Source organism: Phalacrocorax carbo, chromosome 4 (assembly GCF_963921805.1).
Source record: "Phalacrocorax carbo chromosome 4, bPhaCar2.1, whole genome shotgun sequence".
NCBI classification, from domain to species: Eukaryota; Metazoa; Chordata; class Aves; order Suliformes; family Phalacrocoracidae; genus Phalacrocorax; species Phalacrocorax carbo.
Window position 1 is genome coordinate 62,052,144 of NC_087516.1, and position 17,761 is coordinate 62,069,904.

The 17,761-nt window shown below is 43.6% G+C and overlaps 1 protein-coding gene across 8 annotated transcripts in view; it reads right to left on the reverse strand.

The window, feature by feature from the left end:
• The window catches only part of ADGRL3 (adhesion G protein-coupled receptor L3), a 517,783-nt gene that overhangs the window by 149,028 nt on the left and 350,994 nt on the right, over window positions 1–17,761 (reverse strand). For all 8 annotated transcript variants that reach the window (XM_064450191.1, XM_064450192.1, XM_064450188.1 and 5 more), the window contains one exon: window positions 310–390. In XM_064450191.1, coding sequence (XP_064306261.1) covers window positions 310–390 — 81 coding nt within the window. The remainder of the gene's footprint in view (window positions 1–309; window positions 391–17,761) is intronic.

The window sequence follows — 17,761 nt, forward strand, 5'->3', positions numbered from 1 at the left end:
TGTGCCTGTGCGCTGCCAGTAGGAATGCAAGGAGGAAGGCAGAGGGCAGGACCTAAGGTATACCTGTCCCTGCAGAAGTAAACTAGTGGGAAGAGCAAAATAGCTTGTGAACAAGGTATGTAATGGGGCACATGGGACAGAGTCATCTCTCATACAGTTCTCTCACAGGAATTAATTTGCTCCTGGGAGTGTCCTTGGATAGAGGGTGGTAACTTTACTAGGGAGGATCTATGAACAAATGAATGATACGCGCACGCGCCTGTGCCTGGTTCACAATGCACATGCACAGAAACTGCATCACTGACTCACCCTTGGAAGGCGGTCTCTCCAGATCCGAATCGAGGTGGATTGGTGGGGCAATGTAGGAAACCTGCCCATGGTGAGCCTGCCCTGTGGACAAATAAGTGTTTTAGTTTTGCTGCTTCCTACAGAGATCTACCAGGGCTATAACTAAACATACAGAAGTTTTATGGCACTGGATTCAAAACAGGTTTGCAAGTATTTTGTTCTACTGAGCATTTTTTCACAAGTAACTTCTATTTTGTGGAGGCACCTGACGAAAAGTTGAAAACACTCCCATTTCTTTTGCTTCTCCCATGCAGACATGGCTATTATGGTGAACTTTAGTTATACCTGCTTTACCACTACCACGTATATTTTGCACAATGTTCCGTTAAAAAGCCATATGCCACAGTAGAAAACCAATTTCACACAAGCCCATTCAATCTGTTAATCTCACTCTAAGAGGGAAGCAAGCATTTCTGTGTCACAGCAATTTTTGAAGGAAAACATGGTATGAAGTGCAACTGCATCTGTTTTTCCCACCTGCAGAAGACACAAGTATCAATTTGCAGAGCTTGACATTGCTTTCACCTGGGTGGAAGCTTTTTGGTTCCCAATGCCGCCATGCAGTTTCACAGTTGTTAAAGACTCAATTCTTCTCCAGTAATTTGGAGGTAGCTATATCAAGAAACTTCTATTTATAATAAAAACATGTTGTTATAATTCATCTATTTACTGTAACAATTTACAGGGTTGTTAATCTCTTTTTCTAAACGTGGAAAGTTAATGGCACATAGATTACGATAACAGTTAGAGTAACCTTCCCGTTTCAAGTAATATTCGTGCTGCAATAAAAGCAGTTGATTCCTCTTATGAGACACATTCCAAATAATTAATACAGCTCCCTGTTGACACTTGCTGTTGTTGCTCCAAGCAATATCCAAGCTAGCGTCACAGGCAGCGGAGCAGCCGTAGAGTCTTCGGGCTTCTTTGTAATGACATCCAGGAATACCATGAGTGCAGAATGCTGGTGCTTATAGTATGTTGAAAACATCTCTTCAGGGGGATTAAATATTAATGGGAAAGGGGGGAAAAAAAAGAACTGTGTCTGAATGGGCAGGATATATTTATTACTTTACGCTGAGTCTGACTCAGATAATTTGCATTATTAGCCATTACAACAACTGGACGTTATTCAGGTTTAAAATCTACTGACACATCATAAATTCTGTATTTGCTTTTAAGTGCTTTAACATGGGAAGTCTGCTTCAGGCAAACCCATAGCTAATAACGTGTTACCCCACTTTCCCCATTTCGTTTACATTTTAAAAATCCATTTGATGTCATTACTGAGTACCAGTCATCATATAATAGCTGTTCGGTTCTGCAGCAGAAACAGGCAGATGGTCTGCTCTCCCTCCAAGCTGCTCAAAGTGCAGGATCAGTGCCCTTATAACCATAGGACAGGCCTCCATTTGCTGCATCAAAGATGCCACTGAAACGCAAAATAGCTGAGGTTGGCAGGGAGCTCTGGAAATCACCTAGTCCAGCCCAAGGGCAATGAGAGCCAATGGCAAGTGTCCAGTCTGATTTTTAATATCTCCAAGGATGGAGACTCCATGTCTCTGGGCAACCTGTACCCGTGTTTGGCGACCTTCACAGGAAGAAAAAAAAAAAAAAAAGCTTTTTCTAATGTTTAAGTGTAATTTCCTGTATTTCAGTTTGTGCTTCTTGTCCTGCCACTGGATGCCTCTACAAAAAGCCTGGCTCCAGCTTCTTTGTCCCCCCATCAGGTATTTATACACATCGGTAAGGCCCCCTGGACCGCGTCTGAACAGTCCCAGCTCTCTCAGCCTCTCCCCATATAAAGATGCTTCAATCCATTAATCATCATTGTGGCCCTTTGCTGGACTGGCTCCAGTAAGCCTCTGTCTCTCTTTTATTGGTTAGGCCAAGACTGGACCCAACACCCGGATACGTCTCGCCAGTGCTGAGCAGAGGGGCAGGATCACCCTCCTTGACTGGTGAGCAATGCCCTGCCTAACACAGCTCAGGAGGCTGGTGGCCTTTTTTGCCTTTTGGGCACGTTGCTAGGACACCGTTCTGGGGTTCTGTTTGCTTGTTTGCTTGTTGAGGGTTTTTAAAATATTTATTCTATTTTATTATCACCTGGTCTTCTTGGAACTAAGTGATTCCAAATACAAAAAAGAATGATTTGCAGGCTTAAAGGGCTAGGCTGGAGTAAAGGAGATACATGCACAGTATATAAAAGACTACAAAACATCTATGAGTTTGTTTAGACATTCATTACAATTCAGTAATAACTATGGAAGTTTATTAATGTTTTATAAAAGCTTTTACCTAATATGGAGGAAGAAGTAGCATCGAATGTTCTCTTGTGATAAATGAAACAAGTTGCAGAAAGCTTTTATCTACTTGCTGCTGGTGTAAAACATGCTACTTAAAAAAATATCAAACTTGACTTCTGATTATACTGTATACTTCTTGCAATGTTAATAAATCAAATTTTGGGTTTTAATATTCTCTTTACAAAAAAGCAAACCAAAAAATGTTGTGCTTCATTTTCTTGGCATGAATGCCAGCTTAGTTGCTCTTCAGACTCATCATAGTCTTCCCATATGAGGAACGAAGGCTCTCCACTGCTATCTGTGACCCCAACTGTACATTTAGGATCAAGATACCTTGTAAACCTTTTTGTTAATCAACAGAATCACTTTTTCCTATTTGCTTTTACTATTATTGGCAACAGTAACATCTGAGAGGTTTAAGGGAAGGGAGGCAAGGGGGTGGTGCCTGAAGCAAGCCCAAGCAATGGGACTGGTACACAAGCACACAGAGAAAACTCTGAGTCAGGATGTCAAGCTAGCCCTTCTGGCTTCAACAGCATTACAGATTTTGCCACTGACTCAATTAAAAAACACTATTTTACCCAGTGGACCTATGCAAGATTTTGAAGCTGATATCACTGTTGTGGTTAACCCAGCAGGCAGCTAAACACCACACAGCCGTGCACTCACTCCCCCCTCCCCGCGGGATGGGGGAGAGAATTGGGAGCGGGAGAGTATTATTCATGAGTTGAGATAAAGACAGTTTAGCAGGACAGAAAAAGAAGGGAAAATGACAATGATTATAGTACAAGAATATACAAAATACGTGATGCACAATGCAATTGCTCACCACCTGCTGACCAATGACCAGCCAGCTCCTGAGCTGCAGTCGCTGCCCCGCCGCTAACTCTCCCAGTTTATATACTGAGCATGACGTCATATGGTATGGAATATCCCTTTGGCCAGTTTGCATCAGCTGTCCTGGCTGTGCCCCCTCCCAGCTTCTCACTGGCAGGGCATGACAGGCTGAAAAGTCCTTGACTAGTGTAAGCATTACTTAGGAACAACTAAAGCATCAATGTGCTACCAGCATTATTCTCATACTACATTCAGAACACAGCCCTGTCCCAGCTGCTAGGAAGAAAATTAACTCTATCGCAGCCGAAACCAGGACAATCACTGGTGCAGCTCAAGTCAGGCACAAAGGCTGACGGGACTAATTTTGCCAAGTGACACCAACTCCCAGTCCCTTTTGTGTGAATTTTGCAGTTTCAGATGCTTACTTCAAGCCCCAGCTCTAAGAATAAGCTACTCCAATCTCCCCCTCTCCAGTTCCAGCTACTGCAGAAAAAACACTTGTATAGGGGACTGTGAAAGCCCTAATGAAAAAATAGATGGCAGAAATACTCTACACCTCCCTCTCCAAATCGCCTGGTCCTTCAGCTGGTTTTTCTGCATGTTAGGTCTGAGCTGACAACAGTGCAGCACTGGGAGGTGGGACATGGCCTCCCTTGCCTGCATGACCATCTTTCCAGCTGTCGTACTCTCATTTCCACCTGCACATCTATTAACCCACAAGCCTATCTGATCAACTGCTCTTTGACCTGAAGAGCTGCCCACATGCTAACCAATATTGGGCTGGTGCCCATGCCTATAGGAGATGAAGTGGCTGGTGTCAGGTCCCTCCCAAATTCTGCAGGATGCTCCAAAAATAGCTGCATCTCTTTAAATAAGTGGCTTAGTTTTTAGTTATTTAAAAAATAAAATAATAATAAAATAGCTGGCTTCTGACAAAATACCGAAGGTCAAGATGTCTGTGTTATTGATGTAAAGTTGAGCATGCCTTATATTGTAACAGCTTGCACGGCCTTCTCCAAATCCCACCCTGACTATAACCATCTGGTGTTTCTGCAGCCAGCTCCCAGGTAAAAAAGTAAACAGCAATCAAACACAATCATCAAAGTAATGTGCAATGAAGTTGCTGATTTTGTAGCTAATTGCTAAGGTTGGACTCCGTCTCCCTTATTCCTCTTGCTGGTGAGGTCCAGCCACCGAGAGGGTCAATGGCCATGGGTCCCCATCAGTGGCAGGAATGGGGCAGGGGGAGCAATAGGCACCAAGGGCTAGCGCTTTTCTGCTTTTTCTGTAGCATAGCACAAGGGTTCAGGTCTGGCCAACACTGCATGAACATCAAAACCATCTCAGGTGAGACGGGGCAAACAGCAAATGTGACGCAGGTAGCCACAAATTCCTGTCTTCTGCTCACGTCGCCTCTCTCAATGAGGCCAGACATATGACATCCATAGTAGTAGCCAGGCCATATGCACATACTGTGGCAATGCTAAGAGGATGTTTGGTAGCAGCGATTTTGGTAGCAAAATATAGATATGACCTTGAAAGTCTACCTCATGACATGGCCTTCTTCAGGTGGAGGAAACAGGAGATCTTAATAGATTCCTAAAAGTACCTGGCACAGCATTATTTTCAGGCCTGACGCACAAGAGACGCAACACATTTTAAAAAGCCAATAACTTAGAAGAATAAAGATAACGTTTTGTGAAGATTGAAGGAAACATAATAGCTTGGCCTACGGGATTTTAAATTTTTTTTCTTTTTAAAATGGGTCTGAATGCTCACAGACAGAAAATAAACATCCGCATATCTTCAAAAATCTGCCCCTGAGTGATTTAGTCATCTACAGATGCCACAACATAAAACTACAGAAAGAAATCTGTGAATGCATGGACTAATCAAGGAAAGTAGCAACAAAGCAGTCTCATCTGTTTAACTATTAAAAACTTTTCCCCCTCCATTCTTTTTGGAAACACACCCACTGTTTGTAGCATCTAACAGGGCAGACCTCCCTCCTGACTCTGTGCCAAGTTTCCAGTGCCCATGATATTTGACTTTTTAGAGCATAACTCCTATCATCATGTAGACACATGGGAAACCTTTCTGCCTGGCCCTTGTTTATTTTCTCCCTGAGACTTTACTGTGCACTGTGACAGAGAAAACCTGAACAGAAAACAAAAGACCGGAAGCGTACATAAGGCTTTTTAAAACATCCGTTGCCTCGCCTCCCAGAGCTCTGGCACTGGCTACGCCATGAAGGTAACTAAAACCACCAGACTGGCCAGTCCTTTCTTTTCCCTACTGCTCCTTTGCTCAGTGCCCGTGGTACCATGGCGGGCATGGACCGTTGTACACCTGAACTGCAGTTCTTCCCATGCCAGATCCAGCTCCGGCAGCAGCAATGAGAAGCCACCAGGAGGTATACTTTTTTAAACAAATATGCTTCAAACTATTTGTCTCAAGGGTTGAGAGTCCCCTTTTTTACTGTCCTCATCCAGAGGCGATCACTGCAACATGGTTTTTTGCTGCTGTGTCAGATTGCATCGCTTGCTCATTTTCTAGCCTCTTTCGGTATGTTTTTGTCTTTCATGGGCTCACCAGTTCTCAAGATCCTTCTTAGAGAGCCTAGGTAGCATTTCATGCAGATGATTTAATTTTGTGCTGGTACCTCTGATAACGCGGTGCTCCCATGCACTGCCTCTCCTATGCCCCATGCTGTCAGCACCTCTGAACACAGCCACCGCCATGGACTTAATCACTCATTCTGTTTGCCCGCTCACTTGGATCACTAATGAGTTAAGTTAATAACCATGAAACAAAACATCAATTCCTGAGACTCTGAGTTCAGTTCTTCACATAATTTTCTTTTACAACAATGGGATGGGCACACACTAGGTACACCGAATATATACTCTAAGGAAAAGTTTTGGAAAACATACCGAGCATTTTAGTAATATCTTTACAGAAAAAAAAATATACTTTCCATGCTATGGCTTTCTTTTTCTATGTAACTGAAAGATTTCATTTTTAAAAGCAGTCCAGTTTGTCTGTGATGATCTGATCTGTAAAAAACATCCCTTTTTGCCCACATTTCTGTAATCTTCTAACTGTTAACAGGATTTTTTCAAAAAACTAATTTATTATCTAACTGAAGACTACATTCCACTTTGTTGGATTGCAGTTTCCAGGATCACCACTCTTACCCTCTTTAATTTCCAAAATGTGTACATTTTTTTCTTGTCCTTTTTCTCTACTCATGAGTGTTTTTAAACTCCATAATACGTAGGCATTTACAAAAACATATGGAAAGAGAAATTAAAAAGTTGGTAGGTTTGCTAACAAACTCTTCTGACATGCCATTAAACAAATTTCATTCAGACCTATTCCTCGTCATATATTCAGACTTCTCCCAGCAGCCTTTTTTCTGCCTTTCATCAATGACTGTCTTTACAAAACATCATTTCCTCACTGCCCACCCTTTTCCATTTTGCATTAAAAGCTTTCTTTTTAAATAAAGCTTTTATAAAGCCATTCCCTAGCTCAGACACATCAGAGTTAGCACTGATTCTGTCCACTGCTTCATTTATTCATAGACTTTTATAGAGTAGCTCTCTTTCATCTGTACATCTCTCTTTCATCTTTCATTGCCCTTTTAACTCCTTAGGGTAGCAGTAACTCATCTACTCCCTCTTATTCTCTCCCTCCCAGAGTTATTTCCCCATCCTTCCCCTGAAGCCATGCATGCCTCTGAATACAAACCCCACTTCTTTTCCAAAGGGTGCTCTCTGACTACATTATCTCTGCTTTCTTGCCATTTTGCCTCTTGTATTTCATACTGGGAACCATCGCCAGTGGAAAGCAACTGCAGCAGGAAAAGTAGGGTACCTGCAAGTGTGGCTGCACACAGAGGGACTGCTGGCTCCTTCAGGACATGGAGGTTACTGGAACAGGCAGCCTCAGTGGGCATTGACAGAGAGCCTACAATTCAGCCAAGGAGAGGGCTCCTGTGCAAAGCCAGCATAACAAGCAAATGCTTCTTCTCCCATACTGTTCTTGACAGGAGTAAAGTTTCAATATTGCAGCTGTGTATATTGTTTAGGTATACATTGCTTCTGAAGGTCTCATAAAATGTGTATAATAGCAGCTCTTTCAAATGCCAGTATTGTATGCTGATGCATCTTATCTTACAGGTGTAATTTAAAGTCTGAGTGTAGGAGATGCAGGAATGAGCAGATTTTTTCTGGGTTTTGTTTGTTTTTTTGGGGGGGGGATTTTGCTGTTGTTTGGGTTGTGGTTTTGTTTTTTTTTTTAACTAAAAACCTGCCTTGATATGTGCATTTTTTTTCTCTGCTTTCCAAAGACAGGGGTCAACAGGAAAACTCACAAGGAACGAATTTGCAGACAAGAAGCAAGATTCTCGCCTCCCTGTCCCAGGCTGCGGCTGAGTTCCCCAGTGCTGACCAAAGCAACCTGCAGGCTCAGCCATGGGGGCTGCCAAAAGCAAAGAAAACCTTGGAGTTGAGAAGAACTCTTGATAAAGGATGCAGGGAGAGGGGTGAGCTGGGGAGATGTTTGGCTAAGTCCTTGTCACACACACACCTCACGTTTCAGAGTACATGTAAATCCAAAAGCAGGGCCTGACAGTGTGTTTGTGTGAGCAGAAAGCACAATAAAATGGACTAGTCTCTTCTGAGGATGTAATATTCCTGCTTTGAATCTGTTGCAACACACAACAGCCTTAACCATGAGAGGAGGGAAATCAAAATGGCCTTTTTCGATGACCAAACTGCCCCTCATGTGACAGCTCTTACCCAGGAGGGCCTAGGCTAGCTTTGAACTACAGGCAAAAATAAGGACAAAAATAATGCCAAAGGAATGGGTTAAAAACTGCCTGAGTATTACAGCAGCTGAAGCAATTGGAGGCTTTTCACTAGTGGCAGCTGCATTTTTTCAAAGAAGCATTTAGGACTCAGAAACTCATGTCCCAGCTGAAGTCAGAGTTGAAAAAGCTTCTTCAAGTTACACTGAGATTCCTCGTCTACCTGTGCAAACATTGTAATTTGTGTTTTGTGTTTAGATGAACCTCACCCCTCTGTTAATGACTTAAACCATTCGATTTAGCAGCACCTTCGCTCCAGTGATGTTCTGCATCCTCCAGTGCACATCCCAGAATTTACCCTGCAGTGCAAGAGCCTGGTATAAAGGCCAGGGAGGAAGAAGAAGAAGAAAAAAAAGGGAAATATTTCACACATGCCATTATAATTAAACAATGTTAAAGGACTCCTGTCTTCCCCCCACAGGGCAGCATGTGGAAGAAGGCCATATCCAGGTCTGGCTTTCCCCAGCACCCAAAACAGGGAGCTGACCTGCTGGGCTGCATGTTTTTTGAGTTGTGTTCCAAAAGCTTGCCTGGCAGGCTAAAGAAACACAATATATTATTCTTCCCCTCACAGATATGCTCGCTGTGCTATGAAATAGAATTTACAAGTCACCTGCACTGGAAAACCATGGGGAGGAGGAGAGGGATTTTGGTGCAGAGGAGACTGAGGGATTTAGAGCAATGCAGTCCTCAGAGCCTTGGGGCAGACGACGAGTATTGTAACCACAAACCACCCAGAGTGGGTTTAGTAACAAGGAATACAGCGAAGCCCAGGGAGATTTTCTTGGCCACCTCTCAAAGATTTAATCTGATATGAAGAGTGCTGTGCCAGCTCCTGCTGTCCTTACTCTGCTCTTGTCCCAAAAGTCAAACAGGACATTTCCAACTGCCTTAGTGGGTTAAGCCCAGCCTGTTCTGCCTCAGAAGAGGCTGAAAAGACTTGGGATGGAGAAGTTAGGAAAAGCTTTTTGGGGAAACCTAGCCAAAGCAATCCAGCCCATCTTCTGCAGAGACAAAATCATTCCTTATGTTGTTTTGAAAGGTATCTCCTCGGGGCTGCCCACTGCTCCCTCCCAGACACTGAACAGCAGATCTCACTGTCAGACTTAATCTTTGTTTTCCATTTCTTGGCGGGGGGTGGGGGGAAGGAATCTTCCTATCTCCCTGCCTAAGATGTTTTCCTCCCGCCTGTACTCATTTAGAGTCTGCCCTTTGCTGTTGTGCTCTTACTACCACCCACATTTCTTGTCTTCCCCATCTCTCTTAGCTGGGCACTGTTAACTAAGGGTGCAGCTTCATGTTATAGTTAGCCCACTTCACAGTGGTCTCCTCTCCCCTGAGACATGGCCAGGCATTTCCACCCCCTCCTTTGCAGCAGATCTGCCAATTAATGCAAGCACAGAGAGAGCTAGAGCTGATCTGATGGAAAACGACCCACTGAAAACAATAATTACTAGTTTTCCACTGGCTCAATGAGCAGAACAAATTCAGGCTGCTGTGGCAGCAGTGCCAGATCTGATGCAAAGGAAAGGGCAAGAATAAAAGAGCCAGGGGTGGGATGGGGACAGCTATCAGTTTAACTGTAACATAAAACCACACTTGGGAACAGTAGTGGCATTGTGTTTGGACACCCCCTCCATCCCTACACCAGAACCTCTCTTTGCCCCAGGGAGACTCCCACCAATTGCATCCTTTCTTCACCACCTTTCAGACAGCTTTTAATCCACCTGCCAGCATAATTTAGAGAGCTATGTCTCACAGCTCCAGGTCAAGGGTTTTAATGAAAGCCAAATGCATTACAGCACACTCACTCCTTGCAAGCAGAGCTTGGGACACAACCCAGTCTTTCTGTTACTTGTGCCACTCTTGTTCACGCAGAAAGGGGAGCAGTGGGGGGAAATGAGAAATCAGGCAGTAGCTCTTGCCATGTTGAGCTTAAATTTCAGTGGCAAAGCATCTGTGGGGGTTGTCAGGGAAATCAGCTGAGATGGTGGGTTACGTGGTAGGAGACATGTCCAAAGCAGGCAGGTAGATCTGTGAGTCATCATCCTGGAGACGGTAATTTAAGTGTCTTGTGGTTTCAAATATCAAGATGCGGTCCAAGAATTTGTTACTCTTGCCTTCCTCCATTTGTGACAGTCTACAGCAGATGTACCCTCCAATTCTGCCTTTATTTTCCAGCCTGAATCTCTCTGCATGTGTAGCATGGTCTCCATCCCCACATCGTACCTCCCTGATACTGCCTATACCTCTGCTGTGATCCTCTCTCCTCTGCCACCTTCCAAGCAGGTGAGACCTCACCTCTCCCACTTTCTATGTCAGACAAGTCTCTCCAGGAATTCATGGTTGCAAGGCTCCAAGAAAAAATTTCAGTGCATGGGCCTGCTTCTCTGGCTACTAATGTGCATCCTTTTGTCAATCTTAATGAGCTCCACCTTCCACAGCCATAGGACCACATACCAGGCAAACCTTAACACCTATCTTCCATGGGTTTCTGTGACTATGACTGCAGCCCAGAAAGGACTGCCAGACAATAAAACATTAAAGCAGTCTTCTTCATTACAGGAATTTTTGTCAACTGCTCTCATTAAGAAAATGCAGAGTGATTTGTTTTCCGAGTGGGGCAGTGCACCCTAACTTCATTATCACTTCTTTTGATCTGCAACAGGAGCCTTGAGACAGGCAGTACGGCCTGCCTGGCTCTGCTTACAGCTCGCTGCCAAGCTTCAGCAACAGTGCAGAGTCCCTGCAAGAGGGGATAGATTCCACCCCAAAGCAAGTGTTCAAGCAGTAAATGAGATTAATGCTACGTTATTTGATGAAGAAATGAAACAAGAGTGGGTATTTTCTCCATGGCCTAAAAGAACAGTAGTCTAAGCCACCTCATCTTCTTTCTTTTTTTTTTCTTTACTTCTTTCTTTTTGAAATAATATAAGGTATGTCTCAGCATGAAGGACATGGCTGCCTGTAGAGAGATTTTGACAACTCCCCTCTGAGTGCTAAAATGCTGTCAGCCGAAAAACTGAGCTGTTTGGGCAAATTGATCCAACTCTGACAGACTTCCTCTCTGTTTTCACGTTTTTCTCTCTCAGTCAAAAGCCTCCTAAAAAATCCATGTTTTCAGTTCAATCTCAGAGAAGGAGACAAGAGGGGAGATCACCTACTTTCACTGCACTGTTCATCATTAACCTAGCTGGATGGAGAAACCTGTGAGAGGAGGAGGAAGGCCTCAAAAGTCTCTCGCATCACCCCACTGCACACAGATAAAGGATCTGAATACAGGTTTCCCTAACTCACATATAGCAACTGCATAGGGACTTTCTGACTGCTGGCAAGGGCCGAGTAATACATCTTCGGTGCAGACGGTAACAGCATAGGAAGCAGAGCTTTTAGGCCTCAGTTTATCTCCAGTGCCGGTAACAGGCAAGCTGCGGGATCAGCCATCCAAAGAAAGCCTCACTGGGATTTTTTTCAATAATCATTAGGAATCTTCTCACCCTTCCTCAGCCCAAAGAAAATGAAAGCTAAGCATTTTTAAACCTTGTCCCTAGCTGTGAATGTATCTGTAACCTTTCCACTTCAGTGATAATTTTGAATAAAATTTTTCATGGTCAAATCCTGGGAGCACCCTTACTGCTTTATAGCAAAGATTAAGCATGTTCCTGTCACAGTCAGTAAAAGAGCATCTCTTTCTAATGCCTCAACCAGGAACTCTAGAAATTCCCAGTCTTATAAGGTGAAGCAGTGCCAAGCAGCCCAAAAGTGCCTTTTAAAGACAGTCTGGGGCTGTGTTGCTTTTGCACTTTTTTCACCTTTGCATGTAACATAGCTTTACAACTCCACAACTGCAGTCCTGCTTATTAGGTCTTTCTCCACAGTTTTTCTAGCTAAGTGTCAAAACATGGTGATGTTTGTTTATTTTTTCTCTTTTTTAAAGACCCATGCAGCAGAATTCTGATTTATGGTTTCAAAGATATCTAAAGTCTGTAGCTTACTGATTTTAGTTTTGGTGAAGTCAACTACGGACTTTATAAACTTCATCATGTCCCTTTTCATTGCTTCATAAAGCCAGGAACGACACAGAAGGTTTCACCATCTGTTCCCTTCATGCTGCCGTCCTACACTTATTTCTTCCTACATGGCCAGGGACAGAGAAGTTTGCAATGGGTCAGAAACTGCACAAGCCCACTGACTCCAAAATAACTGTGTGCAGAACACAGGTCCATACATTGTTCTACAGACCAGATGTTTCATACAAGGTCAAATATGATACTTTAATACCAGATATTCTGTATTTGGAACCTAAAATCTTTAAGGCCCTTCAAGCGTGTCTCTGGATTATTCTTATCTTAGCTCCCACGATGTTACTGTAGGCCTTTGGATGACAGTTTTGATTATAAGTCTGCACACTGCCTAGAACAATAAGATCCTGATTGGTGCTTCTTGAATAATACATATTAATTCACACCCAAGCCTCCTTCGCACTGTATGAGTCATGCTGGATGTCTGTCCTCTGCAAGGGCAGCAGACAGGTCTGCAAGGGCACTGCTCTGTCTTGCCAGAGCTGGGGCAAGGGTCCCGAGGCACCATCAAATTTCCTGATCCTGTTGATCCAGCTGCATACATGCAGGGGGAAGAGGCATGTTACACCACATCATTTCTGATGTGTCTGTCTGACCCCAAAAAGGATTACAGGAGACATATGGCATGACTGAAGATGAGACCACAGGGTCTGAAAAGTACACCCAAATAGCGGTGTGTCTCAGCCCAGTTGCAAACTCTTTCTGCTCCTTCTGCCTCAGGCTCCTGCTTTTAGCAGTGAAATATGCTGCTATAAAATTAATAAACAGCTTTAGTTCCAAATATTTTGCTTTGCCACAGACAATATTCAAGTCGTCCTTAGTCACATATTCCACCACTTCTGAGACACAATCACCCAACACCTCAACACAAAAGAAATAATTTTTTTCCCTTTAGAGATAGAACCCCTTAGTTGCTTTGACGAATGTACAGATTTACATATTCATATATGCTAGCCCTGACCACCACCTCAAGCTAAGCTTCTAACAGACTAACCTGTAACCTTGCATTTAGGTTTCTTAAATGATCTTTTGATCAAAGAACTGACAAACTCAAGCGTCAATTCTCTGGCTAGCCTGGCCTCTGTCAGCGACATGAAGCTCTTTCTTCACCCTCTCATGACCCAGGCAAGGAACAAAAAATGCCAGTATTTCTGACTAGGTATCTGGACGACACGGGAGTCACAATTTTTAAAGAATTAGCTTCACACTGAGGAATAGTAATGACTATCTCATTGCCAAGGAGCCCAGGATGGATACATGCTTGTCTTCCCTGGATCAGGGAAAGTATAGAGCAGCTCTGTTTAATCCTTTTGTGTAGGGTTATATCTCATAGCATTTAGTGGCTTTGGTGCACTTAAAGGGAGGTATGATTTCTGGATTGGCTCCCTGGGACTGAATATCCAATCTCAATAATATCGGCCATTCAAGCTCTGAGTGACGTGATCGTTTCAATTGAAGTAACATCGGTTGAATGGCTCAGTGACCACTACAGCAATAGTGTATACACAAGAATCTGATAGAAGATAGTATTTCGCTTTCAGCAACCTGTATTACAGATGAGCCCACTTGCTGCAGAGATATTCTTGGAGCAGCACCATCTGCTTAAAGAAAATAAAAAAAAAGAGATTAAAAAAAAAATTCCAGTGTGGAAGTAGTTGTGATCCCCACCATGGCAGTGACACCTTCAGAGCAGCATAAACTCACCTTTCTAAACCCAGCCATCAGTCTTTCAGCAAACCAGCTGAACCCTGGGCAAGCCTCAGCCAAACATCCACCTCCTTTCTGCAGCCCCTGCAGATGGAGAGGAACACCACTGAGGAAGGTGGCTGCGCTACTCTCTGTGTCAGTCTACCACTTCAAAGTGAGTTTAAGCTTCTTTGCACAGGCGACTTCTTTGTGTTGGAGTTCAGGCTTTCATTGTCCTTCCCTCCAGAGACGACTTAATTAGAGATGGGGTTTCCTTCTCAAGTTACTGGACTTGAGGAATCATGCTGTTGGTATTTCCAGGCAAATCAAACAGAAGCAAAGAGGGATGGTAAATAGGGGGGGAAAAAGTCCCTAAAAAAAAGGAGATAAAGCCCGATACGAAAAGGACAAGACATGTCCACCTTCACAGCAGGTTGGAGACTCTGTCATCTGACCCTGTATTGCTATGTTCAGGGAGCAAGTCCTCTGAAAGCTCTTCCTTTGCAAGAAGCCAGCCAAAAATCTCCAGTTAGCTTCACACAGATGAGAGGCCAGATTGCAAGCTGCTTGTTACTTGACACAAAGGTGGCTTCCTGCTCAGGATAAGCAAAGGTTTAAAAACCACGAGAAGATTTTGTTAAGGGGTAAGACCAAAAGAAAGGAGTGATTGCAAGAAAAAGTGGAGGGCAACAAAATATCTGTGCTGTGGATTGAGGGTAGATACCTGCACTTTCTGCTTTACAAGCTGGATGAGCAGCAAAGCAGGTTTTCCCCAGGTACTTCAGTCAAGCTTTTTACAAAGGTTACAAATGACTGGAACAAGATTAGACCTCCCAGGACAACCAAAAAAAACCCAAAAACCAACCCAAAACAAAACAAAAAACCAAAGCAGCAACAACAAAAACACCCCACAAACAAAAACCACACACACAAAAACCACCTGTGAAAAAGCCTCAGTTTGTCAGGTGCTTGAAATGACATTGCTCAAAAGCTGGTGCTGGGAAGACATTTCACTGTCAACCTCAAGCATGTACATGAGAGACACCCCCAAATTCTGAGATTATATCCTAGGACTTTTAAGCCAAAAGCAAATAAAACCCGCAAGAAATAACAGATATTATAGATTTAGGCTTTTCCTCACTGTGCCTCAAAGTCTTCAGGAACTGTAGTTTAAAGCTTTCTTTCCTCTTAGAAATGCAAGAAGACTTTTGTACTTTTAAACAGAACTGAAAATCCTGACATCACAGAGGCTGGGGCTCTGAAAAAAAACATCACTGAGCTCAACAACACGGTCACCAGAGTTGACAGCCCTGAAGTTTAACTTCAGAGAGCAAAATGTAGAGCCTATCTTTGTGAAAATATGTATTTGGGGGGGGCATTTAGAAAATGAAGAAAGCAGAATATAGCGCCAGACACCCGCCCCCCCAGTGATCTGGTAACAAAGTCAGGCTGCTGGACTTTGCACTGGAGCAGATGAGCACTCGTGCTCTGTCCTGCCACCTCCGCTGGGGATAACCTCCTGGAAGGAGGTTAATGATAAGTTGGGAACGGGAACATTGTTCAACAGCCACAGCGCCTGGGCAGCTCAAGTCTGCTCAGATTCACAGCACAACGAATTAGAGCCATACATTTTAGCTATTCATGCCATACACCAGACACATGCACAGAAACGCTGTGACAGCTTGAGTTGTTCAGCAGGAGAAATCATATTTGAAACAGCACATCAGGTTTTGATTAAACTGGCAATTAAGCAAGCAAGGAGCAACATGCCCTGGGGTTGCAGAGATGATAAGCCAGTTTCAAAACAAATGGCCAGATCTTTAGGTGGTGCGAACAGATGCAACTTCACTGCCTTCAGCAGTGCTGCACCTTTCCATGTGTGCTGTGGTTCTGGCCCTCTCCAGCCTGGGACAGTACCAGCGATATAAATGGTAAAGAATCACATTCAGCTAGGAAGAAGCCGTTGTGCAGGGAGGCAAATTGACAATTTACAGTGATTTCTCATATAATACAGGGATTTGCAACACAGTGATGGGCCACCAGCAATAATCCTCATCCGTGTCAGCCTCCTCTCTCAGTTGTTGGTAGGCTTCTTTTCTAGGGGTAGCTGGGCAAAAAGGGAGAGATGGGAAGATGAGCAGATACCTGGCGTTATCCTCTGCCCACCAGAAGGTGGTAAGGGTCTTCAACTCTGTTGATAAAGTTTGGCCCATTCAGATGCTTTTCTGAACTAAAAGAATATGATTCAGTGCACTGATGCATCTTACATTTTCAATGGGCACAGAACAAAGGAGAACTTAGCAACCCCCAAGCTGATGACCGTCTACCAAAATTTCATTGATCTCATCTATAACAATCTCCTATTGAGTAGGAGGTCTTCAAGATGAAGAAATTACGGTCATTTTAGGTCAGCAGTTCCACTGCTCAAATTTTAGCTTAAGAAGGCTGTCACAGACAAATTAATGCACTGGAAAATTCAGAACTGATAATCATGTATAACCAAAGGATAGGTTACTGTCAGATAGTGATTGTGTGGACACACTATCAATACAGCACTAACATGGACAGAAAATAGCAGGCGATCAACTTACTGTGGGGTGCAATGAAATGAGAAAATATCACGACTGCCTGAGGATGCAAACTATGACTTAGCTAGAAAACAGTGAGTATCCAAGCATTTAGAAGACACTGTGGTTGGAGAAGGAGGGCCCCACGACATAAAGAGCTAAAACAAGCCTGTGCTCCTTGGGAAGCACAAAATTGAGAAAGAAATTTAGCTCGGCTCAGGAAGATGCAGGGCCTGGGTTCCTCCCTGCCTCTCACTCAGAGATATGCCCTGGAAAGGCACCAAGGCTAATTTTTAACCAAAGTCATCTGTGCTTAGCTCTGCAACAAATGATGGCCTCATACAAAAGGCCATATTCACAGTTGGCTCTGCTGGCCACCTCTCTGTCATGCCTCCACTCATGGCATTTGACATTTTCAACCACATCATGCACATCTCACCTCCTCTTGCTGGTTTGTCATTAGTGTGATGCACCCAACCATCACAAAATCTGGCACACGGTGCACCCCCTGCTAAATGCCAATCCCTCCATGCAAGCCTGAAGCTGAATCTCAGCCTTTGCATCTAGCAATACAGATGATATACACAGCTTCATCTTAGTATGTAATTAAACACTGGATAATCCTAGTTAACTTTGGATATCAAATGCAGCTAGGGTGAAACAAAGGTTTGCTCCCTGTGCACCGTTAAGACACTGATTTTTATATAGACAAATATATCACCACTGGGCATATATACAATACCTATCCTAGCGCGAGATTTATGAAGATAAAAGATTCCATCCCAGAACTGCAAATATATAAATCACCCAATAATTCCCTTGGTGCGCTTTCTCCTTTTCCCCCAAAGCAAAGTGCAAGATGGGTGATTGATCTTCCTACCCAGTGATCAGCAAACTTAAGACTCACCCTGGTCAGTTCAGCAAGGACTGATGAGATTTTCTAACATTTGCCACCTGCAGAGGAAAGTTATGAGCTACAGAAAAGGTCAGAGTATGAAACAGCAAAGAAATAGCTATAGGGCCAGCTAGAAAGGACAGGGAATATTCCTTGTTAGACCCCCTCTA